The sequence below is a fragment of the Coloeus monedula genome, assembly GCF_965178545.1.
Source record: "Coloeus monedula genome assembly, chromosome: 8".
NCBI lineage: Eukaryota > Metazoa > Chordata > Aves > Passeriformes > Corvidae > Coloeus > Coloeus monedula.
The window spans coordinates 32,046,256-32,065,551 of record NC_138788.1 but is presented as its reverse complement, the minus strand read 5'-3'; the positions used below and the strand labels follow the sequence as shown (position 1 = coordinate 32,065,551).

Here is a 19,296-nt window from a genome sequence, read left to right as displayed (position 1 = left end):
ACGTCATTCATGGTGTTTGCTCTGTTAAAACACACATATGCAGTGGATTTTGTGTTTTGTCATCAAGTGGGAATGGGGAAGGGCTTCTGTTTTGATGACATGCTCATTGTTTCTGTAAGTAGAGTTTTGCAAATGTCATTGGATACTTCAGAGCACTGCACCAAACTCACAGTTTTAGAACAAGCATTAAATCTGCATACATTTCACAATCTGTGTAAATGGGAAAGAATTGTGTCTTGTGTTGCTTAGCAATGGTTTAATTGACTATATGACTACTACGTGAGCTTCTTGCATCTTAATATCTGGACTGAACAATCTCCCTGTTGTTTTTGCCCTTTGAAGGCCTTTTACTGAATTCTGTGGGAGCTTGTGTGCAAAATAGTTGGCAAAAAAGAAGCCTGCTAGTAGAGAATACACAAGAAACTAGAAATTAAAGTATTGCCTTGTATATTGGGTAGGTACCTAGAAGGCAAAAATCTGAAAGGAGTGGGATTGACAAATCTTCTGAACTTGCACCTGCAAAGATGAAGAATATATGGAGTTATTCACAAAATTAATTTTGGCAACTGGACTGTTAATTTCTAAAAATACAAATGCAATGTATTTTTACTGCTAAGAGATTATATTGACTCCTATAGCCAGTTCAGGACTACAATATTGTCTGTTTACATTCTTGGGGGTTTTTTAAGTGAGATAGTGGTGGTTTAAATATTAGATTACTAATATTAGATATATTCAGTAAAGTAGAATAAATGCTTATTTTACCTTGCAGAGAAGCTGGACCTCTTAATTAAGTTAAAGACAGAAAATTGGAAGTCCAGGAGTTACAAACTTCTTTATTTTCATTCAAGGGTGCTCTTTAATATGGAGCTGTCCCTTAACACTGACAAGGGCAAGCTTAGTAAATACATGGAAACTGTTTCTCCTCAACAGTTGTATGTGCTTGAATGTGGAAAGTGAACAGCAGATTTTAGAGTACTGTTACACTATTTGCCTTCTATATTTAGGAATAGTGATAATTTTGTCCATTAATGATTCTACTGTGTGTGCTTCAAATTGCTTTTTTGAAAAGTGAGGTGATCATGAACTTCTAAGGCTTCTTTTTTTATGAGCAGCTCATACTTCTAAATTTTGATTTTTAAACTTTTGAGTTTTAAAGGTTAAGGGCAATTTATTTTAAAGGATGACAGTATTTTTTACTATGAGACATAGTTTATAGGCTTTTTATTTTTGTGGAAATTTCAAATTTGGAACAGTTTAAGTAGTTAAAGAGAATCTCATATTCTCCTAATTCTTAGAAGATAAACTAGGGTATTTTTTTGGAAGGACCTATAACAGCTCTGCTTGCATGGCTCTGATTGCAAGACAGAAGGCAAAGTGCTTTCCATTGATCATTTCAGCAAGGGCAGCAATCTCCCGCTCTCCTTTTCTTCCTCCTCTTTCATTCTGAAGCACAGTAGCAGCAAAAAGAAAGTATTGAGAAAGCTGCAACTGGGAGCAGGAATTGCTCTGCAGAGACCCAAGCCTGGAGACCCTGATTGTGCAGAGAAATGTCGCAGTTATGAGGAGAATAGTCAGCTTGCCGTGGTCCAAATGGAGCTCTCTCTGCAAATAGCACTCGAGGTGAAGTGGAATAGGTCATTTAACTTCCCCTTTCCCTGCACAGGGAAAGCTGCTACGCCTTACAGCGTGCTGCCTGGAGGATTTTGAAAGGAGTTTTTCGTGTTGTTGGGATAGGGAGTGTGCTATGTCCTCTACATCAAGGTTTCCATCAGTAGGAAAGTGTCATTGGCTTCCTCAGGCAACAGATGAGATCCTTAAAATGCTAATGTTTCTGGGTTTTAAACTGACCACTAAAGGCATTTGCTCACTTAATGTGCAGTGGGCTGAAAGCTTGCAGTGTGCAGAAAAATCCGTGGGTGAAGTATGTCAGTGTGGCTGCAGTGTCTTTCTTGGGAAATACGAGGCAGCAGCAGCTCACACCAATTCCCCTCTTACGGCAGAACTGTGAACTGTGCTCTGCAGGAATAGCCAGAAACGCTTTCTGCATCTTTCACTGCCTTCTGCTCTTTGACTGCACTTCTGCCGCGAAGGTAACACAAATTTTTGCTGAGAAAACAGAGGGAGGGCAGTGAGCAGCAAGATTCATGCACAGATTTCCCTTCCCCAGCTCTCCTGTGCAAGATTCTCTTAACAGGTTCTTTGTTAACAGGGCCCCAGGAAACGGTGAGTCCTCGTCTGGCGCCGCTTGCTCAGCACGTCTTTGCTCCTTGTGCTCCTTGTTTCACAGTCCTTAGAGCAGCTGGTGACTGACCTGTCCCCCTACTCAGCCCCTGTCCCTTGAAGCCTCATCACCCCACTGCCATCAGAAGAGAGATTGCTTGTTGAGTGCAGCTCCTTTTGCTCCCCAGATATCCATCAGCTGCCTCTGAGGCAACACCAGTGGTATCCTTGCCTTGCCCAAGTGCAGATCCTTCTTTGAGTCTCATCCAAGGTCCTCTATAGCTGATAGAAGAGTTCTCTTGAATTTGGCTGCCTTTGAATCGGACTCTCCCCCTTCTTGTTGCTTAACAGCAGGCTCCTTTCCCAGCTAACTCAAAGTGGCTCCTCATGTGGAAAAACTGAAAATCGAGCAAAATCATTTCAGGGTTGTAGTTTTTTTTTTTCCCCCAGTTCTGTTCCAGTGGCCAGCATCCTTGTAATTGGAGTTGGACTGTAAGGAGCTCGGTCACACAGATCTCTTCCAGAAGTTAACTCATGGTCTTAGGTTGATTTTTTGCTGTGAACATGCCCAGCCGCATGTGAGGAAGGATGTGTGTGTAAGGCACCTTGTGTCCCAGTCATACTTCCCCCTGGGTCATGTGTTTTTCACACTGTGATTAATCACTGACTGTGTCTCTTGTGAATTTTACTCATTTCTTTGAGTTCTTTCATTTACTTACAGAATGGGTTTTCTTAGAGAACTTTATTTAACATCTGTTTTATTCTTTCTGTTTGAAGAAACCGTTCCATCGTAAGATCAGTGATTGCAGACCTGTGTAGTGTTAGCAATAACCACAAAATTAATAAAACTGGGGTGATGGGAACTCCTTAAAGCATGAAAATGAGTGTCATTCTCTCTACAAAGCTGAAGCTTTCCTCTTGATGTTATGAAACTAAAAACAGCATGTCCCTGATAATTGGCTTTGAGGTTTTCCTTGCACATGGTAGGTATAGAAATGTAGGCCTCTTTCCTGAGTCTGTTTGTGTTAAAGAAACTACACTTACAGCCTATTTTTGGCATGCAAAGTATTGCTTCTACTGTTGGTGTAACATGGATAACTGTTTATATCAGTTTTAGATAATGTGTCTCTTTAAAATATTTTCAGAATAGCTCTGAATTGGAACCTAAATCAAGTAGAGCATGCCGGTTTGGTTAGGAAATACTCTGAGTAGTGAATTTTTAATGCATAATTTCCATCGATCTTACATGGCTGTAGGGAAAAAGAAATGCTTTGATAGGCTTCTGTACATTGTTGAGCTGGCAATTGATCTTGGTTGATTTTGCATGTTGTGACTGCTAATTAAGTAACTGGGATCAGTGTTTCATTTCAATTTTCTCTTCTCCTACAGTGTGACAAAATCAAGCAAGAACGAGATGAGGCTGTCAAAAAGCTGGAGGAGTTTCAGAAAAGTAAGCTGATAATATCCGTGTGATTTTCTTGATGTAGACAATTATGAACATAGTTCTGCATGCTCTACAGCAGTGTTAAGGATGCTGAGATTCGGGTCCATTTGCTGTTTTCCTTCAAAGCTGTGTTTAAGGAGCTAGTCCAGTGAGACTTTGCCCATATTCGGACTAAATGCTGTTACAGCATTTGTACTCTCTGGCACAGGTAGTCATTCTCAAGGTGCAAAGTGGTGAAAATACAGTGGTGCAAATGTGGCTCTATCTCACCTGGATTCTGCAAGTGACTTTTGGAATGATGCATGCTTGGAGTGAGTGGGATTTGATGCTGTTGCTCAGATTCCTAATAATAATAATGGCAATTTTTTTCATGAAGGAGTAATAGTACGTTAAGCATAGACACACCAGGAAAGGGTTTTAGGACAAACTGCTCTCGTGGTAATTTTTAGTGCAAGTTCTATCTTGTCTGGACTGTGAGAATGTCAATATTCAGTTTTACACTTTCATGGTAATGGTTCTATTGAAACCGTATGGTGTCTGGAAGCAACAAAGCACATCTAATGGGAGTGGAAGTATCCTAGTGGAATAGCTCCTTAGAAGAGACAATTACAATGGGATTGTGGTCTGTTATGTCTGGTTTGTGCCAGTACAGTGAACTGCACGGTGAAGCATCAGAAATGTGCATGAAGTTAATGCAGGAGAAGGAAATCACATGGTCTGTACTTTTGTGTGACTGCGTTAATAGAGGAATTTGCTCACTTCTGTTTTATAATAGTTGGTGTGATACAATTATGGAAAATAATCTAAAATCAACAGAAATTGTCTACTGCCTTAAATTATCTAGGTAACTGTTCTGTGAAGCAAGAATGTTGCCTAAGAAGGAAGTATAATTCCTCTGGAAAAACGGCTGCCTGTTTTGTTTTTGTTATGATGTAAGGAATACTGGAGTGTGGCAGAAAATGTCAAGTAGTTAAGACTTAAAATTTGAGGTAATATTTGATGTTGTAAGATTTTATAGGTTTCTTTTATCTTCCTTTCACATTTTTAAAGGACATACCTTGTAAACATAGTGATAAAATGCCAGGAATATTAGGATTTTAAAGCAATAATAGAGCCCATTATTTAAACGACAATATAAAAGGCAATTATATTGATGAAGAGCTACATTGGCTTTGTGTCTGTGAATAAACTTGGCCTGTACTCAGCTTCTATTTGTTCTCCTGGCATAAACACATATTGTGTGTGATTCCAGTTTAATGGGGCCCCGTTTGTATGCCAAGCAGCTGCATTTTAGGCCCTATTGCGTGATTTCATAGCTCTCTGAAAATTGGTTCTATTGAGCACAAGAGATAGAAGGTGGTGGTGGGGGGGAAAGCTTCAACACACAATCATTTCTTTTCAATTGGAGCCAGCAAGGTTGATGACAACATGACCATTGTGTTATAATGATAAGACCACTAAGGATCTGTACCTCTCATCAAGGCTTTCACACAACAGCAGATACAATTTAATTCACTGCTCTGTCAGCAGTGCTGATACCATTATGCCGTCTGTCTCCACAGTTATAATCACTGTCCTCCGAGAAATGCAGTTGAAATGATCTTGAGCAGTCAAAGAAACTCTCAATTAAGGCTGCCACTTCCAATGTGTCAGATTGTGTCTTATGCACTTGGTACAATTTTCACTTCCAATCCTGTTTATTTACAATGTCTACCAGTAATTACGCTTAACATGTCATTTAGTGAGGGTGCCCCTGCCAAGGAGATTGTTGGGTGCTGCAGTACCATTGAGGGGGAGTTTCTCGCAGTCAATGCCATCAGCGGCTTTTAGTCCCTGATGGGATGCAGTAGTAATGTTGATAATGCAAGTATCGTGCTCATCAAGTCATAATTAGATGCCACTCAAATGTGCCACTTGTAATAACAGTGTTGATTCATGTTTTCTCGGTGACTGCAACTACTAATTAGTTAAGTGGTTTTTGGTTGGCCTGCATTTGCTGCGGATTATTATTACCCCTGAAAAAAACTGTCAAGGTTAGAGATGTTTCAGGCCACTTAGTGCTTCTTTATGAATATTAATATTGACATAATAAGAACTTTGGACAGACTTAGGAAATAATATATTTTTTGTATTTAATTTGGAAAGACTTTTTTCCCCTGAGTTAATCATAATTGCAGGTTAATTAAGTTTAAATGAACCAAGAGTAATCCCTAGTTCTGCCATGAGAGCCTGATCCTTGTTTCCTAACTTTAGCCTTGCTTGAGGCCATTAGATTCCTGTCTGTAAAATGGGAGCAGCTCTGTATCTCCACTGCTCCCTCATCCAGCCCAAAGCATTTCATTGCTGAGAGCTCCCAGGGCTCAGCAGAATAAAAACAGAAGAGATAGGGTCATGTACCACCTAAAACTTTTCCTCTCTCAAATTAAACGTAGCAGCTGGTGTGGCACACTTGGAGCAGGTAATTTCTCCATAGTCAGGAGAAATGGAAATAAAAAAGACAACCAAAGAAAGAGGTCTGGTTTCTCTGCTGTTAGAAGACTTCATGTGAGTATAGTTTTTAGACCAAGATTTAACAATAGGCTCCCCTGCCTTTTCTTTTTTTGTAGATTTTGTGTCTTTCATGCAGCTACTCAGCAAACCAATGTGTTGCTGGTTTCCTCTGATAACAACAAAACTTTAACAATGAAACCTTCAGTTGATACTAAGTATAAAGCTGCATAAATAACATTTGTTGATGGCCTTCTGTTTCCTATCCTGAAGTCCTGTTTTATAGTCATTAAGATGACCTCTGTGTATCAAAGAGGGCTGAAATATCTCTCTTCAGTTTTTAGTCAAAACTCTTGGAAGAGGGCAAGGGGGCTTTTCTACCCAGTGGTATAAAATCACTAGGTTTTAAAGCTTGATGAAAAGGAAAGGAAATCCTATTAGAAAAAATCCTCTGTATTTATGCTATATTTTCCAGCCTTGTTCCTGCTTCAAAGTGTTGTTCAGCTGCAGATAGCTCCTTTCCGTGCCTTGAAATCCTGACACTGGGCTGAGAAGGAATCTGTGCCATGCAATGACTTGCAGAATTATGGTCCAGGCTGCTGCTTAGGATGGATGAGAGTGCCAGGAGCCAAGGGGGAATTGCATCCATGAGCCTGAGAAATGGAAAATTATTCTTGGGTTTTCTGCTTTGCTCCCCTGTGCAGCCTTAAACGTGTCCCTTAGAAAAAGACTTTGAACACTACTAAAGTACATATGTACTGCTGGAAGTTAAGTGGAATGCAAGCTAAAATGTACCTATACTTTTAAATTTTTTCCGACTTGCATTGGTTTCCTGTGTTACAAAACAAGATTTGGTCCAGATTTTGTGAGTGTATTGGAATCTTATGTTGTGGACAGTGAAGGTAGGTGAGACCGTGGTGCTTACTTTAGGGCCTGCTCAAGCACAGAGAGACAAATAAGAAACGGACCAGAAAGTGAAAAGAAACTTTGTAATACACCTGTGTTAATCTTGCTGATTAAAAACACCAAGGATCCACTCTTCTGAAAATGTCATGATGGCAATCTTAAGGGATAATCCTAAAGATCTCATTCTGATTCCTCAAGTGTTAGTGAAATACAGATGAGGAATGAGGATGGTCAGGAAGGGTCCTGCTGGTCTTCTGCTTCCATAAGTTTATGCTCAGTTCTGCAGTTGCTCTAATGCTGCAAACATGGCTTGAGAGAATTGCTTAAAGAAACAAACCAAGTATTCAATGCTCAAAACAGTTCCTGTCCGTGCAGATTATCTAAGGCACTTGTATTTGAAATGCTTACATTGAAAGTTAGCAAAAGGAGATGTGCTGTTTCTGATCATGGGAGGCATGTGTCAAACTCTGGAAAATACTGACTAATTTTTGAACTCTTCCCTTAGTTTCTCACATGGTTATTGAGGAAGTAAACTGTATTCAGAACCATCTTGAAATTGAGAAGACGTGCCGGGAAAGTGCTGAGGCTTTGGCTTCTAAGGTGAGAAGAATCATGGTGATGCTGTTTTATCTAATCTATTTATTCACCTATTTATCTCTTTATTTATTTAAAACTTGAGATTGTATGCATGACCCTTAATGTGTTTCTGTATAATCTTGTGGAGCTGTGAAATAGTTTGGAAGTGGCAAAAAACGAAAAGCCAGATGCGAGATGCAAAATACCATTCCTGCCTTTAAAGAAAAAGAATACCCATTTTAATGTAGTTTCTGTTTTCATGGACCAGCATCCTGATCTCTAGTTTTCATATGCATTTAGGTTAAATGGAAAATAAGTTTTAGAACTCCTCTGTGTGAAAACAATAATGAGCATTTCAGTGTCTAAATCAAATGGAAAAAGTCAACCACTGCATTACATTTCAGGTGATTGTTTATGAAAGCAAAGTGAGGGCAGGGGAAAGGTGACCTCCACTGCTCTGTTGATTGCGTCTAGTCTGATGAATTTAGCAAGTGTGTAATTTTCTATATTCCATCTCATCAGAAGTGCATTATTATTAAAGAATGTTTTTATCTCTCTTATATATTTTTGGTTGTGTAAAATGCATCTGAGCCACTTCATCAGAAAATGGATTACAGCAATTTTGAACCAAATTTCATTAGCAATGCTGACTGCCTTTTTTTTTTTTCCTTTCCCCCCTTCCCCCCCATCCCATTCCCTGCCCAAAGTACATCCTTAGATATGGTAAAAATCACACCAGCAAGAAATCACTTTAATTTAGATGCATTAGCAATGTACTTTCTGGAGGTATTTACTTAATTGTTTGCATAATGACACTATATTAGAATTCATAAGATAGACAATCAGCATATAAGTAAGAAAATGAACACATTTATGCAACTTGTCTTCTTCTCTGCACTTTCCCTGTAATGCACGTACAAGGGCAGTTCAAAGACTCTCTTTACTCCGTGGGGCTGTTTGTCACTGTGAGCTGACTAAACCACGTAGGGTTCTTCACACCACTCTCCCCACTTGCTCACTTTCATTCTTTGGGAGTGAGATGAAAAAGATCCTTAGTAAATCTCACCTAGTTGAAGGGCTGAGGATAAGGGGATCAAAGATGCTGGCTTAGGTAAAAATTCAGGGTCACATGAACTGTACAGTGTATGTTTTCTTTGAAGCTACCTATTGAACTTCTGAAGTCAGTGTTGACTTTGACATATAGTGTCTCATTAGCAGGAAATTGAGTCTCATTTTTAAACCTGGGCACAGGGAATACTTGGCTGGTTGGGTGGGCAGTCACCCTGACATTTACCTGAACACCCCTGAGGCTGTGCTGAGCTTACAGAGAGCTGCTGCTGTGGCGTGTCTGGATGCAGGACAGTGAAGGAGGGAACTAAACATTTGCAGTGGCTCCGGTTGAATTTTTCCTGATCAAGACAGAGATGCCTTGCAGAATCTCTTCTGTACCATCCACCAACCAGTCATGTGTTTAAGGATCCAACCTAAAGTGGTTTTTGACTTGTGGTCTGACCCATAAAGAATTGGTTTATGAGATGGCTTTCATCTCATGTATGTTGACTCTACAGTAATAACTCAAAAGAATTCTGAGATAATACCGCTGTGACTACGAATATAGTAGTGGTAGTATTTGTAGTTTATAAGCAAAATAGGGCATAGGAGAAGGTAAGAGTTTTTATTTTACCATTTGATACAGCTGGGAAAACCAGGTGAGCTTTCAGGGACACAAACTCTTCTTCAGGTCATTCAGTTGGGACTCCTGGTACATGTTTAAAGGTGAGGAGCTGAAGCAGCTATCACAAAGCATGTGTAGCATTAAGTCAGCTTGATAGCTGGTTTGACTGATTTGAACCTACACAGTAGTAATTAAACAGAAGTACTAGAGAGGAAAAAAGGGCATGGATAAAGCATCATGTTGAATTCAAACCTCTCAGAAGAGAAAGTGGACAAGCATCCCATCTTCAAATCACTCTAATGTTGGATGGAACATGTAATCTAAGGTTACTTTGTCTTCTTTGTTTGGTACATCTTTTAATGATAAAGCAGAAAAAAAGTTGACTTTTTTCCTTGCCCAGCATCTTAAATACAGACTAACTCACTTCTTGCTGTTTGTCCTTCTCACCTTTCAGCTGAACAAAGAAAATAAGACTTTGAAAAGAATTAGTATGCTTTATATGGCCAAACTGGGCCCAGAAATTATCACTGAAGAGATTAACATTGATGAGGACGAATCATCCACAGATACAGAAGCTACCTCTGGATCATGCAATTCTGTGCACTGTCAGCAGCAAATAAAAGGTGAGCATTGTTGCTGATCCTACACCACCACTCAAGGCAGAAGTTGTCTTAAGAACAGCAGTGTTGGTTTGGACCAGAGGTTGGTCTGGTTCCAAGTCATGCTTCTGGGAGTGGTCAGAATCAAAGGATTTCCAGGAATGACTAAGAACATGGTGGGCTGGTAGTGTGTAACATAAATGGTGGGGGATATACAGCCTGCAGAAGAACTTAAAGGCAGTAGGAAAATGAGATCTACCCAGCTAAGAGAGTTCAGTGCTACTGAGTCAGTAAAAGAAATATTTCCTAAGACCCTTAACAAGGTAAAAGTTAAGTAGAGGGACAAGGTCACTTTTAACTGCAATGTCATTATTTCAGAGCTTGTCAGACAGGACTCTCCATTTCTGTTTCCATTATGTACCTTTGTGTGCACAAACTTCATTCATGTTCCAGAGCTATTACCAAACAAGCAGCTTAAAAAGGGACTGTTGTACTGGGTAAAACAGCAAAGCTTGAGAACATGGAAGTATATTGATAAGACAGATCTGTGCTTTTTTTTCAGAAATTTCTGGTTCTTTTTTGAAAGCCAGTTTATATTTCCATCATCCAAAATCAGCCTTATTTCTCATCTCTGTGATGAAATCATCATGATTTTAGGTATTGTTGTGTCATAGTATCCAAAAAAGGGGAACGCCCACATTCTGGATTGGGTGACAAGAGAGATTAGGTGTTTAACTTAAAAAAAAGCTTTCACTGTTTTTCAGACTGTAACTTAGAGTAGCAAATGATGTTTAAGTACAGATTTTCTGAACTTTCAGTATGACCTTGTTAATTGTTGTCTTTTTGAGTGCAGCAGCCACAAAGAAGTGGTACAAAGTATCACTGAGGAAAAACGTGTACTGTAAAAATGCTTGTGAAAGAATCCCACTCAAGAAATAAGGTGTCACAGTACCCTTCTATAATCAGCAGATTTATACCCTATAGATGTAGGAAAAGTGGCAGCAAATGGTGTGATGCACACCATGCAACCCATGTGAATGAGAAATAAGACTCTGGAATACCTCCTGCCTTTTTTGGAGAAAGGTGTCAAGAGTGCATTTAGAGAGCAAACAAAGGTAGCAGATCAGATGGGAGCATTTTTAGGAGGGTAGCAGGGTCAAACTAGAGAAATACTGTAGAAAGGCTCTGATGTATCTGCTTTCTGTCTTGATGAACAATTCATTAAAGCATGAAAAGTGGTATTTCGGGCTCTTCTAAGTCCTTTAGCCTTCTCACCATTCAAGAAAGTACTGAATGTTTCTTGGAATGCTTTCTTCCCTCCCACGACTTTATTCTGTAAGGATACACGAATAAGGCAGTAAAACCTGAGGCTCTCTGTGGTATGTGGATGTGCCTTCGTCTCTGGATGGTGAGGTTGATAGATGTGTTGTAAAACCAGAATTAATCCAGATACCATGAATTTCAGTGAGACTTTTTTCCCCATTAATTTCTCTGGAGAGCACAGATCCTTAAAACGAACAATGTGTACCAAGAATCTTCTGGGAAAACGGGTCTTTTTATTTGCTTTAGAAAGTGTATGCCTTTGATTTAGAGGACAATAAATCTGAGGCTCCAGAACTGGGAGGGGGGATGCTGGTGTAGAATGGACGTTTTCAAGATGTGAGACCAAACAGAATGACATCCAGCATGTCATCATCATCTGCAATTGATTAGCCATAATTTTCTCAACCCATGGCTGGTGTTCAGTGAACAGCAGTGCTGTGAAATACTGGAAGCAGGTGGGGAATGAGAGCACTTACTGAAAGCTAATATATATCAATAAATTTTGATTTTTGTGGTGATTTTATGTTAACCTAAACCTTGATACATTATGTATGCAAACTGATCTCCTGTTAAGAAGTTATTATAATCAAATGTTTTATTCCATTGTGAATTTAATTTATTTCATATTTTAATAATTAAGGAACAAAAATTCTGAGGGGAAAATTACAAGCATTAGCTCTTCCATCCGTAAAGGTTATATTCTGACTCTGTTCACATAATGTTGCAAAGACTATAAATTGGCAGCTGTTCAGGACAATTTCTTCAGTGAAAACCTCCCAAGTATTAACTGCCTGTTGTTTTGTTTATTTCCCTTGTGACAAGAACTCACGATCCAAAAAGAATGGAAGTGCATTAATTTGTTTTAAAGGATGCCTCTTAAAAATTACTTTCTGCTGCCCCCATACCAGAGTCTCTGTGATGTGACAGTCTCCTGAGCAGGACTGAGGACACTCTGCGGTGGCAGGATTGGCCCTGTTATAGCAGGAAATGAATCATTCAGAATGCAAATAAAGACAGCAGGACTGAACAAGGAGCTTACCTCAACAGAGTAAATCTGAGACTGTGGCCCAGTTATAGATCTGTTACTTGACACTTATGCAAAGCTCATAAATTATTGAGGATGTTTCTTGATTACAACTGATGCTGGATACATAGTTCAGGTGTTTCATACTCAGCTCTACTTGCACTGCCATGACATTTCCTTTGTTGTTGTTTTTCGAATAAAATATATTCTTCATTTCCTTCCTCAAACTGCAGAGCTGCGAGATCAAATCGTATCTGTTCATGAGGAAAAGAAGACCTTGGCCATTGAACTGGAAAACCTGAGGTGCAAACTTGCAGAAGTAATTGAAGAAGTATGTATTGTACCATGGAAGGCGAGACCATGTTAGCGTGGAGTCGGTACTTTCTGTATCTTATTCTGCTAAAAATGCTCAGTTGTGAAGTTAATTGAATACTGTCTAATCTCAAGTCCTGCCAGTGATGGATCACTTAGGGCATGTCCCTGGAAGGGACCCTCTACGTCACAGTCCAGTCTGCCACTGTAGCTGGCACATGACTTCTCCTTGTCTGCTTGATCTGTTCTAATGCCCATATTACAACTGTCACCTCCCCTTCCTGACAGCCCCTCACCCTTCTCAGCCTGCAGCTTCTTTGGATTTCCTTAAACCCATAGATGTGTAAGAAATACTTTTGTGGGACTGTAGTTTAATCACTGGTGCTACTTCATTGAGTATATCCTTAAGTTTAGCCATTGGCAGTGCTGTGTCATGGTAATTAGACCAGCAAATTGGCTTTTCAAGCCAGCAGAGTTTCATTCCTGCTTGGAAACTGGATAAGCCATGTACTGATGCAAATCAGGACTTAGTGGCTCTTCCTGTCTGTGCAACACTTGCATTCAGAAAGACACAGCTGACTGCACTTGGACAATAAATAGAGCCCAGGAAAAAAAAAACAAACAAAAAACCAAGAAAAAAAAAACCCAAAAAAACCCCCCAGGAGTCTGACTATATTAAAATGCAAACAGTCAAGTAATATTTCAACCAGGTGCTATGGCACCTGATCCTGAAAGGTTCCAGAGATGTTATATTTGCAGCTGTGACTGGAACATACCATGGGAGGATTAGTTCATAACCCTTTTATGACATCTGTTATAACATCTGTAAGGTGGAGTAAAAATGCTTTCCATCCCGCTGGAAACCCCAGCATCAAGCCAAACCTAGGAAACAGAACTACTGACAGCAAAATACTGCTTGCATTATGTATGTGCTGTATGCCTTATGCCGTTAACTAAAATGCTCTTGTTTTTGATGTGTTCTTTATACTTTTCTAGGTAAATAAGTTGAAAGAAGAAAAGGCTGTTTTGACAACCGAAGTTAATAAGCAACAAAAGCTGTTGGAGAAATGTAACAGAGGTGTGTGGCCACAGCAGGTTCTCTAAGAGTTTGCTACATCCTTTGCAGAAGCTTCAGAGCTTTTCTGTTGCAGTACAAAGAGTAGATTACAGAACAGTGACTGTGGTCCAGATCTGACACTCGACCTTATTGCTGCAGGCACTGCATCAACACATGGGCTGTGCCAGACTCTCTGTACTCCAGACAAATGTGACAATGTAAATAGCAGGTGTTATGTGAGAATAGGAAAACTTTTCCTGTGTGACACAAATAGCAAATGAGGGCAGGAGCACAGTCCCTCACAGAGATGGAGTTTGAACCTTTATCTCCTGTTTTCCTTAATAATTACACCAGTCTTCCTTTAAGTTGGGACGCAGCTTATAATTTTGAAGGTCTAAAGACTTGGGAGCAACTTGTTTTATTTTCAGAGGATGATGAGAAAAAGGCAGGAGTGCTAGAATGTAAGAGGTGTGATTTTCAAATGATGAAAGAAAATCAGAAATTTTCCTTTACTGGAAAGAGAAGACAGGTAAAGCCAGGGCAGGGAAAGTCTAAAAAGAGATACGGCTCAGAAAAGGAAAGCTTTTGCTTAATGAAGGTCAGTGCTTCTACATGAGTAATAGTTGACCCCAAAGAAGTTTAGAGGAGAGGGAAAAGGTTTTAGTGCCTTGGATTACTCTGACCTTTCCTCTTGTTGCTTACTAAGCCTTAAGAAATTAAAAATTGTTTGGTAAAAAGCCTCACTGGGTATTTCACTTTTTTCTGAAGTGGAAGACAATGGGTCTGGCTGAGATATAGTAGGGCAAATCCTGTAAGCTTTCTCCAAGTGTCCATCTCTTACCCCTTCCATGTGTCTGCATTGCTTAAGCCTATGACAGGCAGTACTTGAAGGCTCTTACAACACCAAACTTCAGAACAGTTGATGAAACAGTTTAGCTTGAAGCTTTTGATGGGGTAGTGTGGCAGATGAAAATTTTCTGAAATTTTTTCTTTTTTCTAAGCATTATCAAAAGAACAACCTCTGTTTTCACATGTGCCTGTTTTCCTGGAAGGAAGAGTTAAATTAAAGCAAGATTTGTTTGTATGCATGAAATGAGCGAGCAAAGTATTCAATACCTCCTGTATCCTGTGTTTATGTGGCACTCTGTTGGAGCTGTGCACTCAGTGCATTTCAGTCAGAGTTGATGAATTTATCTTAAGTCTTTCTAAGTGTGTCATAGTTTGTTGGCTATTTTTTGTGTGTGTGGTTGGTTTTTGCTTATTTGCTTTTTTAAGTTAGCATCATTCTGTGAGTCAGGTGAGCTGGGATGTGTATCCTACTGTCTAAATTACCACTGACTGTACCTACCTTTAAAAACTGTTATGCTCATCTCCAAACCAGGTAAACAAATACAGATTCCTCAAGAATAACATAATCCTTGATAGATTCAGCAAAGCTCTTTTGAGGCAAAGAGAGGCAAAATATGGTCTGTGGTACTTAATGCCTGTTACTGGAGATTTTGAGTCTGAAAAGGAGGGGGAGTATTACTCTATTAAGAAGATCAGTAATTGTGCATATGTGTGGTGAGGTTTAAGAAAATATTGCAAAGAAGACTTGTATATGGAAATGTGAAACTAGGTCATGCTGTCAGTCCGGGATTCGTGGTACTAGAGAACAGCAGCTTATCTGGGTAAATCAAACAGTAGTTCTTCTTTTGATCTGTTCCACTTTTATTTCTGATCTTGTTTTATTCTTATAAACAGTGTCTGTGCTGGCAGTAGAGGAATATGAAGAGCTTCATGTAAACTTTGAGCTGGAAAAGAACCTGCGTAAGAAAGCAGAGTCATTTGCACAAGAGGTGAGTTGTCAAGGAAAAGGGATCTGGTAAAATGAAGACATGGTAACTGGGCAAAACCTTATCAGCTTGGATGACTTGATTTCAATTCCCAGCTCTCACCCAGCCCTACATATGACTTAGCCAACATCTGTATTTCATCCATAAAAACGGGTTTACTGTTTCAACAAGCATTTATAAAGCACTTTGGAATTATTCATGCAGTCTTACCCTATGTCCCTTTTCAAGGCAAGGCTTTAAATTTATAATGGGCTTAGTTAGCCACAGTATTTCAATGTGGAATATGTAGTTGTTGGATCTGGGAGGGATTAGCTGCCTTTCTAGTGATATGTTTTGAAGACTGTGTTTTTCCTGAAGAATATATGGACTCATAAAAAAGGTGTTGCAATAATACAGTATTAGTTGAGGGACACATATTCATTTTGAAAGATTGTATTGAAAATGCTTTTTGTAATTGAAAAGCAAACTGACAGGCAAGAACTTAAGTACAATACCAAAGAGATGCTGATTATTTACAAACAAATATATCTTGGATTTTGTCATAATTTAGTTGTTGCCTCTTACAGAATATGGGCCCCTGTTGGTGCAGACTGTCAGTAACTGTTCACTTGAAGGTTTTCATTCCATAAATTCCTCTTATCCAAAATGAAATCAATATAATAGTGAACTTCAGGCCTGCATTATTCTTCCATTTGTGTACCTGCTTGTCTTCCTTTGGTATCTTGCTGCTCAGAAAGATTTTTAGAAAGCTTTCTAAAATACATGACCACATGACAAGAAAGGCATTGCTGATTAGTGTTTGGGGAACCAGCATTTCAAATTACTTAAAAAACCTGTTATCATTGGCCTGGTTTCACACTGATGATGTCCCTTGAGTGACCTGAGACATTAGAGACAGGCTCTGGGCCACCGCTGCATCCACAGCAGCGCAGCTTTCTGCTCGAGTGAGGCTGTGTGAGCTTCCTCTCACATGGATTGTGTTGCAAGGTCACAGCTGTGTTTTGAGAGCTAAGTTTTCTAGGATGTGCTTACACTAGTTGTGTTTGGATAATGCTAAGGGTGTTCAGGGCTTTTCTGCTTGCTTTCATTAGCCGCCTGTTTTCTGTCTCTATAAAACCAAAATTTCTGCTGGATTTTCCCTTGGATTTTGCAAAAGCCCCAGTGCTTGGTTGTGATAAGCTGTGCAGTGTTGGGAGAAGGAAGAGCTTTGAGTAAAGGGCAACACTGCATGTTCAGTGCTTTGTTCTTGATTCGTTTGGAGCACTTGGAGAAAGGAAATAGGAAATAGGCTCCAAGTAACGTGGCTGTCACTGCAGCTGAAGAGTGGTACCTCTTAGTGTCCTGTATTAGTGTTTGAGATGTCTCAAACAGCCTAAATATGTGTTTTAGCTCAGTAAAATACAGAACTGTGGAGCTGCCTGTTTGGTGGTGGACACATTGTCTGTCCAAGGGGCTGAACCACCTTAATTTTGCCTTCATGGTGTGGTTAGCCCATGCATTCAGACTCGCCCCTTTCCCTTTCTCCATAGCATGGCTTCATTTTCTGTCTTTGCATTATGGCTGCCATGGGAGGGACTAGGGAAGTGGCTGCTGGGGGCTGGTTTTTGGAGGGATGCCCTTGGCCTCCTGCCCTTCTGACAGGTGAGGAGGATTTTCCACAGCTAAGGAGCACTTGGGAGTGCAGGTGTTGAGAGATAATGGGCAGGTGAGCCTGTGTGCAGAAGCGAGCACAGATGGGGGAGAGGAGAGACATGGAGCAAGAGAGGGAGGGAGCAGGCACATATAGGAGTGAGGGAACACTTGAAAATCAGAGCTTTTGATTAAAAAAAAAAAAAAACCAACCCAGTACAGCTTTAATTATAGTCATGCTGCTGGCACCACCATAATATATATTTAATTAATCAAAAGTGATCCAACTTCAAACATTAGAATTCATGCTCTTTAGAGGTTCTAAAGAAACTGAGTAAATATTGTCAGCCGTGGTGTGGAGAGGGGGAAGGAAGAGGAGAGAGGGTTTGAAGTGAGTCACAATCCATTGTGAAAGGTGCAGGAATCTGCATAAAAGAACTAAATAAATAGAGTGTGTAAGGGGCGGAGGCATGGAAAAATCTGTACCTACCTGAATAAAACAGCGTTGTTAACACAGGAATCTTGGCAAGCTTAACCAGAATTCTAGTGTCAGGTTTTAAGAGACACTTTAGATCTCTCAGCTGTTTGTGGAGCAGTTTATAAGAAAACAAAGGAAGGCAGAGAGTATCTTGAAGGCCATTGCAATAATGTAGAGGTAGCCCTGAAAAGCACTCTCCCACAAAGAGGAGCAAAATACAATACATGCAGCCAAAGCAAGCCAAGAGCAGGAGAACACGGTGTGAGGAGCAGATTGAAACTCTTAGTGATATAAAAATCTCATGAGTTTAACCAAATAATCTTGCATAAGTGGTTTATTAAACATACATCCTGCCTTGCAGCAGTATTTTGTAAAGCGATGTTGTGGTTTAAGCCTAGCTTGGCAACTCAGCCCCACACAGTGACTTGCTCACCTTCCCCTGATAGGATGGGGGAGAGAATTGGAAGTTAAAATGTTAAAACTCATGGGTTGGGATAAAGACAGTTTCCTAAGTAAAGCTAAAGCTGCACACAAAAGCAAGGCAAAACAAGAAATTAATTCACTGCTTCCCATGGGCTCAGCCTTCTCCAGGAAAGCTGGGCTCCACTGGGTACAACAGCCACCTGAGAAAACAAACACCATCACTCTGAATGTCCCCCCTCTTCCTCCTTCTTCCCACAGCTTTACATGCAGAGCATGATGCCATGTGGCCTGGACTATCCCTGTGGGCAGTTGGGGTCAGCTGTCCTGGCTGTGTCCCCTCCCAGATCCTTGTGCACCCCTGGATCACTCACTGGTGGGCTGGGGTGAGGAGCAGAAAAGGCCTTGACTTTATGTAGGCACTGCTCAGCAATAATGAAAATACATTTCTGTTATCAATGGTGTTTTCAGCACAAGTCCAAAACACAGCCCCAAACCAGCTACCATGAAAAAAATCTACTCTTCCAGCCAAAACCAGCACAAGTGAACAGTTTATTATTAATGTATGCTGGTGTGGAGATAATCCTTGCACCAGAAGTTCTCTGGAAACCTCATGGAGAAGAAGCAGTGTGCTCTCAAAGTTGACATTGAGATGGTTTTTTTCCTGTCCTCTGTATCGTGGACAAATAGAAATGAAGTGTCAAACTGCTGAGCAGTTTGTTGGGGTTCCTTTCACTTCTGAGGCTAGCGCAGGCTTTTGCTCAAAATGCACAACTGGGAAAAGAAAGTGGTTCTCAAGTGTTTGTGGTAACCTGTAAAACAGTTTGCAGTTGAGAAGTTGAAAGGCTGCATTCAAAGGAACTATGATCCAGATGGATTAAAACAATTCAGTGAATCTCTAATGTGCCATCGTTCATCTTTCCATTGACTTTCTGTCCCATGCTCGGTGCTTACACCATCCTACAGCTGTTTGTGCTTCTAAGTAACTGTTGCACAACAAAATGTTTGCATTTAACTTGTTTTTTCTCAAAATACCTGCATCCCATGCCTGGGCCAGTGCACAGCGGACTTTACTGACTCTGCAACTCAGTCTTCCCATATTGAAAGATACAAGGTGGCTGTGAACTTAAAGAAAATCATTGTCACTCTTAGCAAATGTCTGCACTACTCATGAGGTTGCATGCAATGAGTTCAGTTATCTTGATGACATGAGCTCCCAAAGAACTCTTCCTTAGATGTGTTTGTGACCTTCTGGGTTAATTTGTGAGGACTTTTGCATTAACAAGTTACATTTGTGAGTGGATGCTT

The 19,296-nt window shown here is 40.1% G+C and overlaps 1 protein-coding gene across 1 annotated transcript in view; it reads left to right on the top strand.

Moving 5' to 3' along the window:
• Positions 1 to 19,296, top strand: part of SHTN1 (shootin 1) — a gene marked incomplete at both ends in the record, with an annotated part of 53,019 nt that overhangs the window by 9,670 nt on the left and 24,053 nt on the right. Inside the window, 6 exons of the mRNA XM_082286581.1 lie at positions 3,613 to 3,673; positions 7,566 to 7,660; positions 9,766 to 9,934; positions 12,491 to 12,588; positions 13,566 to 13,647; positions 15,370 to 15,464. Of these exons, the coding sequence (XP_082142707.1) occupies positions 3,613 to 3,673; positions 7,566 to 7,660; positions 9,766 to 9,934; positions 12,491 to 12,588; positions 13,566 to 13,647; positions 15,370 to 15,464 (600 nt within the window). The remainder of the gene's footprint in view (positions 1 to 3,612; positions 3,674 to 7,565; positions 7,661 to 9,765; positions 9,935 to 12,490; positions 12,589 to 13,565; positions 13,648 to 15,369; positions 15,465 to 19,296) is intronic.